At 48.6% G+C, this 21,601-nt stretch overlaps 1 long non-coding RNA gene and 2 gene segments (V, D, J or C); 1 reads left to right on the top strand and 2 right to left on the bottom strand.

The window, feature by feature from the left end:
* The window catches only part of LOC124523595 (T cell receptor beta constant 2-like), a 196,792-nt gene that overhangs the window by 160,628 nt on the left and 14,563 nt on the right, over positions 1-21,601 (bottom strand).
* Positions 12,804-13,454, bottom strand: LOC124523600 (T cell receptor beta variable 6-5-like). The segment is given in 2 exon segments: positions 12,804-13,272; positions 13,376-13,454. Coding segments are annotated over 2 exon segments (510 nt in total).
* LOC124523602 (uncharacterized) lies at positions 13,377-15,437 on the top strand. The gene is made up of 2 exons (XR_006965043.1): positions 13,377-14,157; positions 14,456-15,437. It is a non-coding gene; the product is annotated as an uncharacterized LOC124523602 (long non-coding RNA).

Raw genomic sequence — 21,601 nt, 5'->3', positions numbered from 1 at the left:
TCAATGTCCCTTTCTGTCCCGTTCTTGTTACTTTGGGGGTCTGGGTAGTTCCCGTATCCGTGGCACCTGAGGTTGAGAGAAGCTGAAGCAGGAGACAGTGCCCAAGAGCGACCCTGATAAGGTAGACTCAAAGTAAAGGCTTAGAATAGGGCTTAGTGTGTCCCAGGACAGGGCTCTAGAGGGCTCACCGGCCCCAGGGGACAAAAGGCCACACAGCACAAGAGCCTGGTGGCCATGCAGAGTTGCAGCAGAATGGGAGGTGAAGGGGACATTTCTCCAGCCTGGGTGTTGGGGAAATAAGAGCTGGCTCTCAGTGGAGCCAGCCAGTGACTCCCTCATTCACCTCCCACCTTCGTCTACCCTCAACCACCCTCCACGTCCAGACGTAGACCTTCACTCATATGGTCTTTGCTCCTGAATGCCTTTCTTCTGTGAGGTTGTAGCATTATAAGGTCCTATACTGTTTGCCCCCCACCTCCCCCCTGGCTCTCTCTGTCTCAGCCACGCTCAAGCGGGTCCAGGTTTCTCCTTGCACAGGCTATTTCCTCTGCCCCGAATGAGTATATGTCCCTTGGTCTTATTCCTGGATCTCCACTCCATTCCTCACATGAAAATATATTCCAGGTACACTTATTCTTTCTTGTGAAACGTAAAATTGTCACTTTCCTGGAATAAATTAAGGAAAATACTTTTAAGCTTTCACTTAAGGAAGAATTTGTTTCGTGGAGACACCAAGAAAACTGTCATTTCAACTGCATTACATCAAACTCGCGTGCAGCAAAGCACCCCGTAAAAATGAAAACGTAAACTACAGATTAGGAAAAGACATGAGGAATGGGTACAGATGACGAGGAATCCGTGTGGAATTATACGTCCCCCAGTGCTGCCACGGAACAGGCCACGATGGTGCATGGACTTTCCATCGCGGCTCAGCGGGGCCGCAGGGGGCTCTGGGGGTGCCTGGGCCTCTAACTACTGATGGGGAGGCTCAGAGGCTATGGGTGGGGGAAGGGTACGTGGGGGAAGCTGGGGCTTGAGAAACACAGACAAGCTGACTTCCCAGTTCTGCCTCTTCTAGACCAGGAGACACGTGGGAAACCACTTAGCCTCCTCACCTCTTTTCATCTACAAAAAAGGTAGAGGAGTATTTGATTTGGATGATCGTCACAAAGTGTTAAAACGTAGAATATATACAAAGGATCTAGCCCACGCTGAGGGCTCGGTTGCCCCTCCTATGCTGGAGTCACCCAGGACTTGACAAGCGCCTGGTACTGTGGGGACAGATGTGGAAATGCTCAGTGCGCGTGCATGCCCGTGAGCCTGGGTTCTGTGTGGGTCGTGCTCTGAGCTCAGGGGGATGCGGGAAAGGTCTTCGAAACGACTGAAAAGCTCCCTGGAAGGAGTGAACCCTGGGTGGAAGCCTGTGTGCTCTGTCGCTGTTGGAGCAAGCAGGGAGGTTTGTGCACAGAAGGCTGGTGACTCTGCAGGGCTGTGCCAAGCTGCTGGCACAGAGATACACGGCCGAGTCCGTCGGCTCCAAGGAGCTCACGTGCAGCTCAGAGGTGTAGTCGTGGAACTGTTGCCCTGAGAATCGATCCGGGAAGTTTCCTTTTGTTCTTTGTGTATACTCAAAAAACTCAAAGATGATCTGGGGACCCTGATTCAGGGCCTGTTGATACCAAGATACGCTGGAGTGCCCAGAGATAGGGGAACATCTCAGCGACCCTTGCTGTCCTCTTGCTTTGATCAGGTATCTTGGAGTTTGGGTGACTCCAGCCTCTACTGGCCCTGTGGGAAATGCAGACATAAAATGAGCACGGGAGAGAGCCTGATGGCTTACCCAGAAGGTAAAGTGGAGGATTCAGGAGTCAGCCAGCTCGGAAGACCGATGCTTGTCCTTGTTCACGGGACTCACCTGCTCCCAGCACACAAAGCATCACCCAGCAGAGGAGCCTGGAGCCCATGGCAGTGCCGTGGCTCTTGTGCTCAGGGTTCTGGTCCTTATGGGTAAGAGCTGAGCTCTCGGGTTCCCTTTTCCTGGCTGGAAGATGATTCTGTGATGGCACTGCCCTGTTGGCATCACCCCACGGACAGCGGGGCCCGGCACACCAGACTCCCCTCTCAGCCTACGGGCAGGAAGGCGAGCCCACGGGGCTGCGCTGATGTTTCTCCGAGGCTGGCCTCCTCTGATGCACCTGCTGACCACCCCTCCCCCCCATCGACCCGCCCTCCCGACCCCACCTCTTCTCCGGCTGGAGCTCGCCCACCATCGCACCGCTGGGGTGACGGGCTGTGAGTAAACTCTGTCCCCACCCTCCCTGTGTGTCCTCAAATCCCCTGTCAGATGTTAGGTTCGAACCAAGCTTTGTCTTTGCGTGCGCCTTTCCCCGACAGCATTCCCAGCCCCTCGTCCTGAGTAGCTGGTGCTGCAGAGTCACCACGATTCAGTCCGTCTGATTGGATCCAGAGGGGCCTGGGTTGCCTGTAAATTACTAGGAGTGAAGATTCCCCAGAAACCATTCCGTGACTTTATCGGCTTGTAGCACAGGCTTAGCCACCCTGGGGTTTCTCACCCTCGAGGCAATCCCAGGTGTAATGTTCTGGATCGTTTATGTTTATCCCTTCAGATCCACCCGGTCCTAAGAGGCTGACCTCTATGGATGATACTGGGGTCCTTTCTTTTCGACCTTGCAGTTGGGTTGTGCGTGTGGGACATAACGGCAGGGGAGAAAAGGGGACGGGGTCACCGACTCTTTGCGAGATCTGTTCCCTCAGCTCCCTTCTCGGGGCCACGTCTCACAGTCAGTTCTTTTCCGTCCAGAGGCCACAGCACCGACAGGCTTAGCCACGGCGCCTGAGTGTCCAGGGACCCACACGTGTCACTTCCTTGGGCCCAGTTGGCTCAGGGATTAAGAGCCACCCACTTACCCCAGGCCTAGGATGATGCTTCTTCCCTTACTAGTTTCCCTTAGCCCCGCCACACCTGTGCACTAATAGACATAACAAGGGAGAAGGAGGTCTGGAGACGGTATTTTGGCTTAAAAAAATAAAGCAACAAAAGCCCAAACATTCTGCAATTAGTTCTGCTGAGATACTCAGCAGAAGCGTAGAGAAACGTGAACATGAAAATGAACAGTGTGAGTCGGGGACAAAGAATCCAGAGGCTTCAGGGAAGAATGACTATATTCCTCATCTACTCTCACCTAGGCAAGTTCAAGGCAGGCCAGTTTCTTCACGTAAGTGGTAGACAGCATGGTGCTCTGGGGAGATCCCTCTTCAGGACCCTCACTCTGACCCCCCCCCACGGTTGTTGTCCTTCACGGGACAGTGCCCTTGGCTTTTGATTTAAACAGCAAGAAGGAAAGAAACGCAAATTTTAAGGTGAGTGAGAAAGGTTTGAAATATTAGACACATGTTAGATATTTAAAAAAAAATTTTTTTTCAACGTTTATTTATTTTTGGGACAGAGAGAGACAGAGCATGAACGGGGGAGGGGCAGAGAGAGAGGGAGACACAGAATCGGAAACAGGCTCCAGGCTCTGAGCCATCAGCCCAGAGCCCGACTCGGGGCTCGAACTCCCGGACCGCGAGATCGTGACCTGGCTGAAGTCAGACGCTTAACCGACTGCGCCACCCACAAGAACACTGGAATCTCAAAGCAGGGATGCAAAGGCAGGTAAGGTTATTAACCAGTGATTTATCGCGATATTGGTTCGTGCAGGTGTTTGGCTCATTAGAATGGCACTCGGCTGTCGCTGTGAAAAAGAGAGATCAGTGCATGCAACTCTGGCTTGGTTTCTGCGATGTAAGGGCAATCTAAGAAGTTCCTGGTGGGAGAGTGAAGATGGTTTGTAAGGTTGTATCAAAAGAATGTAACATCATTGAATTTACCCTAGTGTGAGGTAATGAGACTTTGGAAGGACCCCAGGGAACAGGAAGGAAGCATGGATACCAATGGATGGGAGATCCCAATAACGTCAAGGAACAAGAGGGATAAGAAGCTGTGGGCAGAGAGTGGGGTCATTACCTTGTGATTTTGGAGGTGGAGCATTTTCAGTTGATGACAAAGAACAAGGAATGGGGCAGCCACAGAAGAGCAGAGCAGGAAATAGAAAGGAGAGACTCGGGCCACCTGGGTGGTTCAGTTGGTTAAGGGCCCAACTCTTGATCTCACGGTTCATGGGATCAAGCCCCACATCAGGCTTTGCACTGATGATGTGGTGCCTGCTTGGATTCTCTCTCCCTCCCTCCCTGCCCCTCCCATGCTCATGTTCTCTCTCTCTCAAAATAAATAAATAAACCTCAAAAAAAAAAAAAAGAAGGAGGAAAAGACTCAACTTTGGGGTAGGCAAACATGTTTTAGACAGGATGCAAAGGGCACGAGATGGAAACGTAAAAACATTACATAAATTTCTTTTTTTAATATGTTTTATTTTTAATTTTTTTAATGTTTTATTTTATTTTTGAGAAAGAGAGAGAGAGAGAGAGGGAGACAGATGACCCAAAGCAAGCTCCGTGCTGACAGCAGAAAGCCCGATGCGGGGCTTGAACTCACAAACCTTGAGATCATGACCTGAGCTGAAGTCAGACGCTTAACTAACTAAGCCACCCAGGTGTCCCAAAAGTAAAAAATTGTAAATGAGACTTTACAAACATGTAAAACTTGAGCTCACTGAGAGGCAACATCAGGCAAGCACAAGGCAAAGCCACTCCAGGAAGACAGACTCGGCATATTCAATGGTCAAAAGACTCCTATCTAGAACATAAAATATCTCCCACAAATCCATAGTATAAAAACCACCCAATTTTTTTTAAATTAACATATATAAAAGCAGGCACTTACAAAAGAAAATAGGAACATAGAAATGGCCCAAAAGCAAACATCATTACTCAGTGGTGAAATGTAAACGAGATACCACTACATTCCCCACGGAATGGATAATAACAAAAAGATGGAGGTCACCAAATGTTGGTGAGAATGTGGAGCCAGGGGACCCCCATCCCTCGGTAGTGTAAATTGGCCACTTTGGAAAACCGTTCAACTCTTTCTAATGAAGTCAAATGTGTATCCACCCTGCGAATCAGTAATTCACTCTTTTGTCTATACCTGAGGGAAATAAACGCGTTTATCCACAACTATTTGCCCAAGAATGTTCAGAACAACTTTATCCATAACAGCTGAAGACCGGTACAAGCCTGGTATCCAAGCAGAATAGAATGGAAAAACAAATCTCACTACATTTATACAATGGAATACCACACAGTAATAAGAAAGAATAAACTGCTGATAAACACAACAACGTGAGTACATGTCAAAAATATTAATTTTTGAGAAAGATTAAAGCCAATTAAAAAAGAGCATTCATTATATGGTTCTATTTATGTAGCTGTCAACCTAAATAAAAAGGAAAACTGAGGCCAGATCAAAATTGTCAAAAAGATGAGCTTGGGGAAACAGCAGAGGAAGTACGGTTCAGGACAGGAAGACTGAAGCAAGCTCCAGGGGAGTCCGCCGAGGGTTGGGGATGGGCTGTTCCCATGGGCAGGGGATGGGGAGAGGAGAGAGCTCAGTTAGGTCTGTTAGTATTGAAAACAAAGGGAGACCAGCTTTGAAAATACAGACAAAAACCAGTCCAGTCAGGCAAACAAAGCTCAATTCAGCTTCTTTTGCAAGACCAACATGACCTGGGTCATTTCTCGTTTATGCCTCTGGAAACCATAAGCAAAAATCTCCCGAGGGCGATATGAGGCAAGTCCCGACCAACTCCCTATTATTAAGAAAATTCCAACATTAACAGTTTTCTATAAATGAGGCATTTGTGGGAAATCAGTCTCTCAGTCCTTACGTTTTGTTTTTCTGAGGGTTCACATGCATGAGATTTTTTCAATTTATATCCTCTGGTCCCATTTTAGATTGAAATTACTTCACATGAAGTTCAAGTATAGGCAAAATATGGTGATAAACATCAGAAAAGTGGTTAGCTCTGGAAGAGAAATTGATTGGGAATGAGCATGAGGAAACTTTTCTTGGGTGATGGAAATGTTCTTTATCTTGATTTTGGTCAAGGTCGCACTGGTGTATACATTCGTCCAAATTTACCAAGCTGTACCTGTATCATGTGTTAATTTCAGTATTTTACTCTCTCTTAATTATACTTTAATAAAGTGTTACTAAAGCATAAGTAAGTTTCATAAAAGGTGGGAGACCTACACAATTTTATGCTTGCATTCCACATAGTCCGATTTGGAAATAAATCACACGCAAATAAGAGAAGACAAGAGCACTCACATACATGAAATACTGAAAATGTTAGAAGTTCTCCAAGAATGAAATATATAAGCCTCCAAATTTGGCATCAAAATAAGCTTGACTAACAAGTTTGTTAAGAAACAGCTGAGGATCAATGGCTGAGATTTCGAGGGTCAAAAACTTAAAAAAACATCCTCCAACGCTTTAGAAATTCCACGAACCCTAACGTGCTGTAAACCCCATAGTTTGGGGAATTGGTCATTTGTTAGTTTTGCCACCCAGCATTTCATTTCAGCTTTCAGCAGATTGTCCCATCAGTGAATTGACTTTTTTGCCAGGCAAGCAGCCTTCTCCCCTCTCTGTGAGCACGTCGTGGGTGAGCCTGCAGCAAATCACAGGTACAGTCACCTTGTTCAGAGTGGACAAGGGCAGTGCAGGACCACACCCTCCTGGGGTCTGCACTTCCTGTAAAGCCCAACCATGGACTGCCCACTGTTGGGAGTTAATGGATGCCAAGCCAGGCCACATCGTTCCTGGGTTCGGACTTTTACCTACAGGGACCCAAGGAGGGAAATGGACTGTGGGGAGAATAAAATGATTGCCCAATATCATTTTGTAATATTTTACAAGAAAAACCCTGAGGAGCTTGTGGATTTCAGTGTAAACCAAAGAGATGGTAAGAACTCGGTTCCTTCCTTAAGAATTCGAACCCTCCCGAGCCCCAGAAGGTTCAGAACACTAGGCGACAACCACAGACAGAAACTTAGTTTGTAGTCTCTTTGGCTGTAACGCTGCTGTTTACAGCCTTTAACATTTCCCCTGAGCGGGAAATTTCCCCTTATGTGTTTTATAAATTGTTATTAACAATTTTTTTTTCCTCCAGAGAATTTTTGCAGGGTGTGCAGTGTTTTTGAAGCCCGAGATTTTATGTAGTAGTTTTAGATCTGGAGAATCCCAGACCATCCAGGGAGTTTCAACCTGCTTAGCTGCTTTCTGCTTTGTTCCTCTCCATTGAAAAGAAAGGATTTCATGTTAGATGCTACTGTTTCTGTGCTTGACTCAATTACCAGAATATTCCAGATCGAGTGGAATAACATTAGGTGCTATTTGCTTCTACTTACACACCCCCCTCCTGTAGTGATGGACCTCAGTTCACACCAAGGGTCCCTGGAAGAAGGCCCCTCGGCCTGAGATCCCATCACTGGGAAGTCAGGCGAAAGCCTCGAAAGCCTCGGCAAGGGCTGTTATTTCCCCTCTTGAGGCAAGGCCTCAGGCGGGAGTGTCCTTCATGCCTGCAGCTGAGCTTTTTGTGCAGAGAGCAGCTGGCCATGCAGTGCTGTGGTCTCACTGCTGGCACAGAGGTACAGAGAGGTCTGGTTGGTGCCGGCAGCCTCCAGGGTCAGAGAGGAATGCTCCTTCTTCCCTCGGGAGACCCTGTACCCCTTCTGGGACACTCCCTTTGACAGAGCTGCCCGTACCACTTGAATAATGGATCAGCTTCAGCCCGTCCTGGGTCTTGTCGATACCAGTGCATTGCAAAATGGTTCTTATCCTGAGTACATTCCAGGATCATCCTGGTTCCTGTTTGTATAATATGGTATCTTGGCGTCTGGGTGATTGCAGCATCCACGGGGCCTGCGGGAGAGGGAGACAGAGGGTCGAGGCAAGGCTGAAGGCGTGACCTGAATCTGCAAAGCAAAGGGAAAGGCTTGGAGCTGGGACTTGGCAAAATCATGGCTCGGGGTTCCAGCTGAGTCCAGAACCCACCTGCTCCCAGGAGACCAAGAGTCACACAAAAGAGGTTGAGGCTCATGGCAGGGGCAGGGTGAGAAGGGTGCTGTCCCAACTAAATGCTGTCATCCCAGGACTGGGAGAGCGAGCTTGGAAGCTCTTCGGTGGACAAACGGGTCTGCCTGGGATGTCATCGCCTCCCACCTCTCCAACTCTGCCTGGCCCAGGGTCCCTTCTGACTTGGCTCAGGAGGGGTCAGCTACTCCTCACGTAGACGTTGCTTAGCAAGGCCTGCAGGGGCAACGGGGTGTGGCCGCGGTGCACTGAGTTTAGGGTGCACCCACCCCCTTGGTTTCCCATACTCCTCTGAGACAGTTGCTCCTCTGTCTGCACCTGCCCCTGACATCAAGCCTGCCTCATCCAAATCCTTCAACTGTGGAGCTCATTAAAGTTTAGAGGGACCTCCCACCTCTTCCATAGCTGTAGGTAGCCTAGCAATAACGGAAAACTTCAACATCTGCCTGGTGTTGGATCCACGCCTGTTTTTCTTAACCCTCTCCCTCCCCAGGCTGCTCTCCCAGACTTTTCCGAGCCCCTCAGATCTCAGTGGCATCACAGTGCCATCTTGTGGCCGGTAACTGAAGTTGCATCATTGTTTCTTCTGCAATGGCCCAAGGGATGCTGGGAAGTGTCTGCATAGTCAGCAGGGAGAATATTCCAGAGGTAGCGTCTTGCAAACTTTTTTAATAAAAACATTTTTTTAATGTTTATTTATTCCTGAGAGAGAGAGAGAGGGAGAGACAGAGCACGAGCGAGGGAGGGGCGGAGAGAGGGAGACACGAATGTGAAGCAGGCTCCAGGCTCCAAGCTGTCAGCGCAGAGCCCAACATGGGGCTTGAACCCATGAACTGTGAGATCATGACCTGAGCTGAAGTTGGACCCTCAACTGACTGAGCCAGGCAGGAACCCCAGCATCCTGCAAATTTTATGCTCAACTTCTTTAAACCCTAACCCCAACACCAATCCGAACCTTGACTCTACTCCTTTGAGATGCCATGCTTAATCTCCCACCCTCTTTCTACTTAATTGCTGTCACACATCTGGCAGTGAGAGTCCAACCAAAATCTTCTCCCTTAAAACTATCTCCTGAGACGGAGAGGGACAAAATGGGAGGAATGGAAGAAAATAGTATTTAGTCTAAAATAGGAAGAAAAGTATGGGAGATGAAATATAAGAAGGCTCATTTATCTCTGTTACTAAAAGTAAACAAAAATGCCCCTCTTCCACCACCAAGGGGGCAATCAACCAACCGTACCTCCAAAATACAGATCAGCTGAGGACTAGGAATATAACAAGACTACCTTCACAATGGGGTCCCGTGTGTGCAAATAAAAAGTAAAATTGAAATATAAGAAAAATATGGAACATCTTACAAGACAATAGGCAGTCATGGAGGATACAGCGTCTAGTGGGAAAATAAGGATGGACGGAATCAAGGTGAGCCAATGGAGAGCTTGTACAATGTGCGTGTCCTGGTTTAGGCAGCAAGGAGGGAAGATGGGACTGCCGGGGTCATGTGGAGAATGGTGGCACAGTTGGAAACAGGGCCTGGGAAGGAAGTCTCTGGCATGGCCTTCCAAGGATAAGGGATTCCCAACTGGGCCCTAGCCTGGCTCACTTCCAGAGACACAGGGAAGCAGACTGAGCAGTGCTTTGCTGATGCCACATTAAAATAAGACCAGGATTGAGGTGCCCGGGTGGCTCAGATGGTTGAGCATTGGACTCTTCATTTCAGCTCAGGTCATGATCTCACGTTTTTGTGAGATCGAGCCCCGCGTCGGGATCTGCTTTGACGGTGTGGAGCCTGCTTGGGATTCTCTCTCCCTCTCTCTCTGCCCCTCCCCATTTGTATGCCCTCTCTTCCTCTCTCTCTCTTTCTCCCTCTTTCAAAATAAATAAAAATGAAAAAAAAAAAATAAGACCAGGAAAACTCTCTTCCAAGAACACCCATTCTCTGGGGAAACAAATCTGGTGTCCTGAGACACCACAGTTTCTGATAAGTGGATTTGGGATGATTGTAACCCCCTTACCAGCTGTGAAAGGCTCAGGGCACCTCCATCATTGCTGAGTCTGTGACAGTCTATCCCAGACTCAGGGTCCTGGACTATCTCTTAGGACACCCAGAAACTCACGATCCATGAGTCTATGAGCTCTGACCATAGCTTTTGACTTCATAGATACAAACTACAGCTTCACCGGCGGGTGAGTGGAAGATGTTATAACTGCATAATTATTTATATTTATAACAAGTAACATATCATGATATATAATGCAGCAAATAAAATAAGTAAAAAGGAAATAGGGGCATTATTATCAAGAAAATATCCTGTCTTCTTGAATCAAAGAATTCAAGGGAATTTTTTCAAATGAAAAGGCCAGTGCATCAAAGAAAACACTGCATCTCTAAAAATTGGATTCACTCAGGGCGTCGAGGCGCGCCTGGGGAAGCTGTTCAAATGTGCTGCACTCTCACTACTAGGACCGCACACGTGGGAAAATGACGACAGAGAGAGAAAATGGCGTGTCCAAACTGGGCAGAGGATGGGACATCTTGTCGTTATGATCCTTCTTGTCCCGTCACCACCACGAAAGCAGTAAAGACCTGGCTTCATACAGGAAGACAGACTTGCTCCTGTGTTGCTCAAGCTTCCAAAGTTTCAGGGACAGAGAGGCTTTAGAAGTAAGAATATGGGGGTGCCTGGGTGGCTCAGTCAGTTGGGTGTCTGACTGTTGATTTCGGCTCGGATCGTGATCTCACAGCTTGTGGGTTCGAGCCCCACATTGGACCCTGTGCTGGCAGCCTGGGGCTTGCTTTGCATTCTGTCTCTCCCTCGTTCTCTGCCCCTCCATGGTCTCTCTCTCTCTTTCTCTCAAAATAAATAATTATTAAAAAAAAAAAGAAGTAAGAATATGTCAAGAATGACACAAACTTCCCAGATGGGACCACAAATGCAGAGAAGGAGGCACCGCCCACTACACGGAAAGCCTCGGGTCTTGCAGAAGGACCACTGTGTCCCTGTTGTTCAGTCCTGGTCTTGGAGCCCGGAGCCAGCCCTGGGAGTCTTCCAACCCTATGGGCCATAATTATTTGATCCACCCTCATTTACATTCCCTTCAGGAGTTTAGTGTCTTTTTCTACCCAAGGACAGCTGAGAGCTGATATCCAAATCTACTTCTTGTGATTGGGGAACGATGAGTAGGGACAGCCTGTTTATGGTCTTCAGGTGCAGGGAGAGAGAAGTCTGAGGTTGGTGAAGAGGAAGGAGGTGGCTGTGTCCCACTGTGGTAGGGCTGCTGGCACAGAGGTACACAGCTGAGTCCCCCGGCTCCGCACGCTGGATCCGCAGAATGGAGTAGGACCCCTCGGACCTGTTCACCTGGAACCGATCGTTGCTGGGCATCCCTGAGGAGTCTACTTTGTCCTTGTTTAGGAAGGAAACGAGAAACTCCGGGCCTTGCCCCACGGCCTGTCGGTACCAGTAGAGGCCAGCATGACCAGAAATTGGGTCACACCTGAGGTCCACGTCCCAGTCCCTCTTTGTGACCTTGTGCCGGGGGGACTGGAGGACACCAGCTCCTGTGTGACCTGTGGAGACAAAGTTGGGAACAGCGAGGAGGAAATCGACTGCAATCATTGCATGTATTTATCCCTCACGCTCACACACATGCGCTCACTCGGTTTTCTGAGGACTCACCTGCCCCCAGGAGACAGAGGGCCACGCAGCAAAGGAGTCTGGTGCCCATGGCAGGGTCAGGACAGGGCTAGGATGTTCGTCACATCAGGTTCTCCTGAGCACGAGCGGAGGAGGAGGGAGGCCCCTCATCCACGCAAGGGAGTTCACTTAGTGACATCACCCTCTCAGTCCATCCCCTCAACCTCAGGGAGCAGGATTTATGTTGTAACATACTTGGATGACTAAATAAGTATTTGTAACCTCCTTTCTGTTTTTGAAATTTATATATTTATTTTTAATTTTTTTTTTAATATTTATTTTTGAGAGAGAGAGAGACAGAGTGTGGGCAGGGGAGGGGCAGAGAGAGAGGGAGACACAGAGTCTGAAGCAGCTCAGCCTTCGATGTACGGTTGTCAGAGAAGTTTGTCTTTCATGATACCAGTACTTTAAAACCGATTGAGAGAAAAGTCTGGAAAATCTAGAGCAGAGATACACCAGCTGTGTCCGCCATTCCCCTGGAAACAGGTGTGCCCGGAAAGGGCAGGCCACCCAGGGTGACCTTGAACAGGAGCATGAGTGGGCGTCAGCCATTGCAAGAAGGAAGGACTCATGCCCAGTGCAGAGGAAATAGCCCTGGGTGTCCCTGAGATGGGAAGGGACATGGCAGAATTGAGGGCCTAGCAGTGTGGCCAGAGCCGAGGGCCAGCGAGCTGTGCGAGCTGGGCCCGGAGGCAGCTAGAGGACAGACCCAGCAGGGCCTTGTTGGGGCTGCCCCTATGGAAAGGCTGGGGGGAGCACGGTCCCTACCCGGGCATCGGAGAGCAATGCACTGAGGTGCCAGGGGGAGACAAGGAGGGGGGCGTCTAGATAGATCTGATTTCATAACACATTGTTAATAACACATTGTGTTGTTTACCCAGTGCAAACGATTTCCATCCCGGAAGCATCAGACTCAGGCAGGGGGTAGAACAGTCAGAGCTGGGGAAGCACCTTCGCAGCCAGCCAGGCGGCTCAGAGCACAGACCAGAGGTGGAGACACGGCCGCCTGAGGTCTGGTCGGGTCCAGGCCAGGCTGTCAGTGCCTTGCAGACGGACCTCAGCCCACACCGAGGTTCACTCTGGGCGCTTGGGCCCCTCGGGGCTCTGGGGCTCGGGTCGGGGCGGGGGGCTGGGAGTGTGCCGAGGGCTCTGCTGAGTCCCGGGGCGCAGGCCCTCCCCCTGCTTTTTTTTGTGCAGAGAGGAGACAGCTGTGCAGCGCTGTGCAGTCACTGCTGGCACAGAAGTACACAGATGTCTGGGAGGGAGTTGCGGACGCCAGCGTGAGAGGGAAGTTCTTTGTATTTGACCTAGAGACGTTGTATCCGTTGGAGATTTCTCCTCTCTCGGTGGTACCAGCACCGACGGAGTAATGGATCAGCCGCAGCCCATGTCCAGGGTCTTGTCGATACCAGGACATGTAGTCGTGGTCCTTGTCCTGTTCACATCTCAGCGTCATGCTCTGTCCTGTCCCCAGGATCTGGAATCTGGGGGTCTGAGTGATGCCAGCATTCACGGGCCCTGTGGAGAAGGAGACAAAGCTGATGCCACAGACACCACAGAGAGGCCTAGAGCTGGGACCTTGAGATTTGCTCTCAGGAAAGGGACGCTGCTCAGGACTCGCCTGCCTGCAGGAGACCCAGGGCCACACAGCACAGGAGGCTGAGGCTCATGGCAGGGGCAGGGCGGACGGAGGGCTCTTCTGGGAATGTGTGCTGAGGGACGGGGAAGGAGGCTCTCGGGGGAGTCATTCTGAGACGTCACTCTTCCTGCCTGGGCCGAGCCAACCCTCGCAGGGGGCCGCAGCCCTTCCCCAGAGGGTCAGATAAAAAGCTCCACGTACACGTGAACAGCTTAGGATGGGAAGAAAGGACTTGTCTGAACTGACACAAGCCTTCACTTTTTTGCGAAACAGTTTGTAACCTTATGTAATGTTTTCCTCCCGTGATAGAATTCTTCATCGATGCACTGGTTCTGTGTGTCTGCGTGTTTCTATAGTGCTGAATTGGGGAAAAATCATTAAGGGCTTCCCGATGCCTTTTATGACTTGTGCGTCCCAACTCCTCCTCCAAGTATCCGTTTCCGCTTTGCTTAATTGACCAGCGTCCTGTTAACATCCTTCCAGCGACGGTTCTCCTGATACTGGGTTTCCAAACCTCAAGGGCCGGCTCATCAACTCTTGGGGAACCGTTTTGCTCTGTTTCTTACCGAGTCAGGACACCTACCAAAGGTAGCAGAGCACCCGCCTCCCTCGTTTGGGCTGAGACAGCGGCAAGCAGAAACACGTCGCACCTGTGAGTGACCTTTCCTCGTGGCAGGACGATGGCTACTCAGTGGTGCCGATGATGTGTTAGCACAGAGGTATTCACGTGTGTGAGGGACTGTGGGGAAGTGGCCGCCTCCAGGGTAAGTGAAAAATGCTCTGTTATTTTCATCTGAGACATGCATTCCACGGGGAATAACTTCTTGTGGAGAACGGCTGGAATTAATTAATAAGGACAGCGGAGCTCAGAAATGATCGTGTTGCCCACAGTCCCCCACTTAGAAAGACCCCACACCCCGGCTTCGGTGCTCTGCTGTTGTGATCTTCAAATTCTTAATAATATCTGAACCATGAGCTCTGCAAATTATGTAGCTGGTCCTGGGTATATAATTTTGTGTTTCCTGTCTGTGGTCACCTTCCTGTCTGCTGGTTTCCCTTTAGCATGACCACATGTCTGGAGGCTCAGTGAATCAGCATCTCTGGGGCCTTGAGAAGGACACAGGCACTAAAGCTGGAACCCAAGGGGAGCCTGATGTTATAACCACAATGTCAAGCCTTGAATTGGGGCCATGCAAACCCGTGAGTGGGTTTCGCGTCTGTGCCTGGGACGTCGCTGGTCCAGGAGACAGAAGAACACACAGTGCAGAATGGTGGCAGGCCAGAATGGAAAGGGGGATCTTCCAGTTCAACGCTTGTGTTTTGAGGGTTCGGCACTGGGTCCAGACAAAGGGGACCCTTCTTCCAACATGGAATGACCTCTCAACAAAGCCACAGTTGCCCGTGGTCTGCTCAGCCCCAGCACACAGTGTGTGAACATGAAACCCAGCTATGTATGCATCTGATAGGAACTCAAAATAATGTCCTTGGAGATGATGAATTTGTGTCAACACTCTATTATAAAATAATTTGAATGAAGGGACACATGAAAAAAAGAAATGAATTCAAATGAGTAAGTACATTTTATAGAAACAGCTGCAAACTGCTAGAAAGAGCTTTCGGTGATCCTTTTTTCAAACCATCTGTCTCCAGATAGAATTGTCCCTGACATGGATCAGGTATCTCACATGATTTCAAGCACTCCTTATCCACAGAACTTTCTCGAAGCACCTCACTCTCTTGAATATTTATCTGTGGATTATTGTAATGGGTAGAGACTTGAAATGTCCATTAAAAAGATGCCTAAGCAAAATTAATCTATAGCAATAGAAATCATATCACTAACTTGTCAGAGATGGAGAGAGGTGTTTGAAAGGAGCATGAGGGGACTTTCTGGGCAGTAGAAATGTTCTGTATCTTAGTAGGGTGTGTATTACATGGGTACATACATATAAATTGCAAAAGAAAATCATTGCTCTGTTCATTTAAAGTGTGGAATGCTTATTGTATATAATTCTTATGTCAATAAAGTTTATTTTAAAATGGCTGAGAAGGGATGTATGTTACATGCTCTAGATAATTTCAAAATGAATCATCAGGCATAAATATTACCATTTCTGTGACAGCTATAGGAGTTTTAGGTAAAATGTGTCCATATCTACCTTTGCACATAGGAAATGGTGGAAAAAGCTGTCAGGGATTAGCACAAGGAGTCAATATATCCAGATTCTTATTATGTGCTAGGTACTTTGGCTTATTAAATTTTATTAGTGGTTAAAAAATATTTTTAAATGCTTATTTTTGAGAGAGAGAGAGAGAGAGACTGGAGGAAGGGCAGAAAGAGAGGGAGACACAGAATCTGAAGCAGGCTCCAGGCTCTGAGCTGTCAGCACAGAGCTCGATGCAGGGCTCGAACTCACAAACCGTCAGATGGTGACCTGAGCCAAAGTTGGATGCTTAAATGCCTGAGCCACCCAGGCACCCCTAAATCTTTTATACAAACCTAGAAGTTAGTATGATGGCTAATTTTGTGTGTCAACTTGGCTGGGCCACAGGGTACACAGACACTTGGTGGAATATCATTCTGGGGGTTCCTGAGAGGGTGTTTTGGGATGTGGTTAACATTTACATAGGTAGATTTTAACATTAGGTGAGAGTAACATTTTAGACAGTAGAGTAAAGCAGATTGCCTTCCATAACGTAGGTGGGCCTCATCCAATCAGCTGATGAACTGAATAGAACAGAAAGACTGATTCTACCCCAGGTAAGAGAGAATTGTCCAGCTGCTGGCCTGCGAATCGGAACATCAACTCTTCATGCTCAACAGCCTTTGAACTTGGACATCAGCTCCTCCTGGGTCTCCAGCACAACCAGCTCAGCTCGCAGATGTTGAACTTACTGGCCTCCCCAGTTGTGTGAGCTGATTCTCTGTAATAAATAAGTTACACACACACACACACACACACACACACACACACACATATAGTCTGTTTTGTTTCTTTGGAGTACTCTGAGTGATGCTGATAGATATTATTAGTCTCATTTCCTACGTGAAAATTCTCAGCCCACCATGTCAAGAAGCTGGCTTCAGGTCTTGACGAGCGGCTTGTATTGGAGTTGGAATTAGAGCCAAGCACACACGGCGGCCAGCCGGAACTCTTTCCCACGCCCCTTTCTCCCGGGTAAACTGATCTCTGTCAACGATGTCATTAGAGCTACCCAGGCTGAGAAGAACAGGCAGCAGCATTCTGGCTTTGAGGGCAGATGTCCCCACGAATATGCGTGATAGCAGAGAGTTGTAAACAGCGCTCAGGAGGCAGTCAGACGGGAGGGGGGGGGTTGAGTCCCACATCTGCCCCTCACCAGCTGATATTCAATATGGTCAAGTTCTTTAACTTAAGGGCAAATCCCTTCATCTCTAAAATGAGAGCAGTCATTGCATTTGCCTCTTAGGCTTTTTTTTTCTCATCGTTAATTGAAATTTTGCAAATAAAGGACTTTGATTTGGCATGTAGTAGGTTGTCAGTAAGTAATAGTGTTATTTTCCTCTGTGAATCTCTCCTGCTGCAGAATTGAACCGTGGTCGTGCATTCACGTACCCAACACTTGCAGTGTTGTGATTCTCCTACACTCGGGTGACAGGTGAATCCAATAGAAATAGTCAAATATTTAAGACGAATATTATGCATTGAATACTGCAGATGCTAAAACTGTCAAAGACAAGAAACATACTGACTTTCATTTTGCATTTTATGTGATACGGTATCTTGTACAAAGCAAGGGACCCACAACTGTTTGGGTCTGTTCCTCTTCCCAGGAGGAGGTTGTGATGATCACATATGGATGCATGATCTTTCCCGTCCTGCTAATCTGGACCTGGGAACGGAAGCCAGATCAGGGGACATTTCTGGGCAGGGGAGAACCACAGGTGTTGAGGAACAGAACTGAGTTTGATTTCTTGCTCTGAGACCCGGGAAAGCCACTTCTCCTCAGGTAAACGGATAAAATAATGCTTAACCTTGCATGATTTCTGTGAGCATTAAGACGTGTCACACACATAAACAGCAGAACGAGCGTCTGGGAGAGGTCTGTCTCTTTACCAGGACAAGAGCCCACTTCCTGAGCTGGGAGGGGGCGGATATTTTTGTACAGTAGGCTGTGGATCGTGCAGGGCTGTGTTAGGGCTGCTGGCACAGAGATAGAGGGCCGAATCCGTGAGCTCCAAGGAGCTCATGTTTAGCTCAGAGTGAGAGTCAGGGAACTGTTGAGCCGAGAATCGTTCCGGTAAGTTTCCTTTGCCTCTCTCTTCCCTGTTGTAATACTGAATGAGTAACTGGGGGCCCTGGCCCACGGCCTGTTGGTACCAGTACAAAGACAGGTGTCCAGAGATAGGGAAACAACTCAGCGTCACTTGCTGTCCTCTTGCCTTGACCAGGTGTCTTGGAGTTTGGGTGAGTCCGGAATCCACTGGGCCTGCGGGGGAGGAGGGAGAAAGCAGCCGAGGGCAGAGCTGGGGGGACGCCTCCTGCTGCGGCCATCATCAGCAAGCCTGTATTACTCAGGTGGCAAACGCATATCGGAGGCTTCCACGCGGTGCCCAGGACTCACCTGCTCCCAGGAGACAAAGGGCCACGCAGCAGAGAAGCCTGGAGCCCATGGCAACACTGAGAAGCCAAGATATCATCCAGCTCAGGGGTGGGGGCCCCGGGGGTGAGCAGCCTAAAGCTTTGAACCTCCCATTTCCCTGAAAGGAGTATTTGCCTATGACGTCACCACTCCCACATCGCCACTCTGGTGACTCTGCAGGGCTGTGCCGAGCCCTGTGGCTCCGAGAAGTTCATGTGCAGATCAGAGAGACGGTCACCCAAATGTCGCACTGAGAGCTAATCTGGCAAGGGTCGTTTTGCTCACTGTAACTCATCCTAATATGCAAAGGAGAGCTGGGACCTGACCCAGGGCCGGTGGGTAACAAGATCCACTGGGGCGCCCAGAGAGAGGGGAACATCTCAGTGTCACTTGCTGTCCGCTTGCTTTGATCAGATGTCTTGAAGTTTGGGTGACTCCAGCCTCCACTGGGCCTGTGAGGGAAGGACACAGGGGCTGGGGAACAAACACGAGAGGGAGCCCGATGGTGCCACGCACTTAGGTGCTGTCACGCTTAGAGGAGAGATGTCCTACCTGGACAAGGACACACTTGCTCCCAGGAGACAAAGGTCCACGTGGTAGAGGAGGCTGCAGCCCACAGCATGCAGCGGGGAGGGCAGAACCTGACAGGTTTCTCCCTGCTCAGAGTTCTGGGTCTCCGAGAGCTGAAGATCTGGGCATCCCTTCTCTGACTGGAGGTTAGGCAGTAATGTCACTGCTCTGATGTCATTATCCCTCCTGGTTCCCATGAGCCTCCCTTGCCAGGTCCCTGGCTACGCCGGTCCAGGAACTCTGCTTTGTTCCGCAAAGCCCCTCACATGAAGGGCAGGGCTGGGACGGTCTAGGCTAGCGGGGGTTAAGCCACAGGCGTGTCCACAGCTCCTCAGCTTTTCCTTTCAGGCGGGTGTTCCTCTACCTGTTCCTGCTAGGGCAAGGAGTCTGCCCCCTCCCAGCACCACACTGCACTTTTTTTCCCCTTGCAAGCTCAGAGAGACACCCTAATGACTGCCGAGCTGAAGGTTTGGCCCCCTGATGGGACTGCACAACCTCAAATTAGTGTTGATAGCATTAAGCCTTGTAGTGGAAAAGAGCTCCAAGCAAGGCTTTCCTTAACCCTCCTGGTCCCAGATAGCTGGCTCTATGCCCCTGCTCTGCCCAGGCGACTTTTGGCATTCAGCGGTTCCACAGTGCCCCCATGTGGCCTACTGGGCAGTAATCAAGAGATTGCCTCTACCGTGATGTGAGTCCTGGGGTATGTTTAAATTAGAAGCTATTCTGGGGCACTTGGGTGGCTCAGTTGGTTAAGCAGCCGACCTGGGCTCAGGTCATGATCTCACGGTTTGTGAGTTCAAGCCCCGCGTTGGGTGCTGGGCTGACAGCTCAGAGCCTGGAGGCTGCTTCGGTTTCTGGGTCTTTCTCTCTCTGCCCCTCCCCTGCTCATGCTCTGTCTCTGCCTCTTAACAAGAGATAAAGGTTAATAAATTAGAAGCTATTCCATCCTTTGTCTATTGCACTATTTTTGTTTTCTGCCCCCACCCCCAGCAGACCAAAAAAAAAAAAAAAAAAAAAAAGGAAAAAAGACAGCCCTAACTACATTGTAATAAAAATAAAGGTGGCAGGAGGAAATGTTTTGGTTTTGAGAAAATTCCCGGTAAACCTAGCCTGAGTTAGATGGCGCTGCTTAAGGAGGAAGCGTGGCCGAGATCACCCAGAGACAGCCTGTGTCTGATTGCGGATGGAATGCCAAGGAGTTTGGGATGACGAATAATTAACTGACGTTGTTTTTGCTCTGCTGACCCCAGACAGTCGCTCGAGGCAGACCATTCACACAGGTCTCTTTGCAAGGTGTCTGCCGATCAGCTTTCCCCAAAATAAAGGAAACAATACTCACTGTTACCCTACTGCTAGAGAATTTCTTTCTTTCTTTTTAAGATTTTATTTTTAAGTAATCTCTACACCCAATGTGGGAATCGAACCCACAACCCCGAGGTCAAGGGTCTCTTGCTCTACCTGCTGAACCAGCCAGGAGCTCCTGGAGAATTTATTTCTTCCTCTTCTAACCTCACTCCTGTAGAAATGCTATTTTTCCTCTGTTCATTGTTACCAGAATGCCCATTTCTCCATATATGATTGCATATGTGCACGTGATTAAATTTCTCTAAACTTTCTTCAATGCCCAAGTAGGAAATAAATATTCTAACCCTCTGTACAGAATGCTAGGAAGGAGAAGCAAGCCAGTCTGGATTAATGTACAGTAAAATATAAATAAATAAATAGGAATTTGGGAAAACAGAATCTGAGGAAGTTTAATTCCTAAACCAGTTAACATCCATCCACTTGCTACTTTCTTAGTTCACTGCCAGCATAAATTTCTTTAAACATTTACATTTGACCTGAGTGTTGCTACATTTTATGTATTTATGTATTTGTTTGTTTATTTATTTATTTTTAAATGTTTATTTTTGAGAGAGAGAGAGACAGAGCAGGAGTGGGGGAGAGGCAGAGAGAGAGGGAGACACAGAATGTGAAGATTTCAGGCTTTGAGCTGTCAGCACAGAGCCAGATTTGGGGCTGGCACTTACAAACCGTGAGGTCATGACCTGAGCTGAAGTCAGACGCTTCACCGACTGAGCCACTCAGGCGCCCCAAGTGTTGCTAAATTTTAAATAGTGCAATTTGTAGAGGCGCCTGGGTGGCTCAGTCGGTTAAGTGGCTGACTCTCGATTTCCGCTCGAGTCACGATCTCACGGTTCGTGAGTTTGAGCCCCACACTGGGCTCTGTGCTGGCAGCACGGAGCCTGCTTGGGATTCTCTCTCCCTCTCTCTGCCCCTCCACTGCTCACTTGTGATATCTCTCTCAAAATAAATAAATAAATAAGAACACATTCTTAAAAGAATAGTGCAATGTATAAAGTGAATATGGACTAATCTATTGGACTAGTCCAATAGTCCAATAGTCTATGGACTATTCTAATCTATTTCTTGACTTTCTAAATCCATGGCAAAGCACCATGTCAGGTGCCACTGAGACGAGATCCTTGGTGCAGCTGCATGTGGCACTGACGGTCACCAGCTCCAGTGCCAATGAGCTATGACCAGGGACCCCTTCTCAGATGCCACCCAGAGGCAGAAAATCCCAGCCAGAGTGAATCTCCATGGATATAAACCAGATAAAATTATCTCAAGCCCAGATGGCAATGTTGTTTAACTGAACGCTTTTTATGAATTTTGTGCATATGAAATTCATTAAAACCTTTTATCAGAGCAGCTGATGCGTCTTATGGAATTTCTGACGGTAGAAAGGGAGAAATCTCCACACCAATACATAGAAATATAAACTATTGGTATAAACCACACTAAGAAAATATATTTTCTGCTTTAAGGAATACCTGGCATGTTTTTATTCAATTAGATAAAATTCCTAGATTGTCAATCAATTCTTTTTTTTTTATTCTAATGTTTATTTTTGCAAGAGAGAGGAGAGAGAGAAAGAACGGGAGAGGAGCAGAGAGAGAGGGAGACACAAAATCCTAAGCAGGCTCCAGGCTCTGAGCTGTCAGCACAGAG

Source organism: Lynx rufus, unplaced genomic scaffold (assembly GCF_022079265.1).
Source record: "Lynx rufus isolate CCGP_SWC_20201006 ecotype Redwood Valley unplaced genomic scaffold, mLynRuf1.p SCAF_4, whole genome shotgun sequence".
Lineage (NCBI taxonomy): Eukaryota > Metazoa > Chordata > Mammalia > Carnivora > Felidae > Lynx > Lynx rufus.
This window is presented reverse-complemented; position numbering and strand designations above follow the sequence as displayed.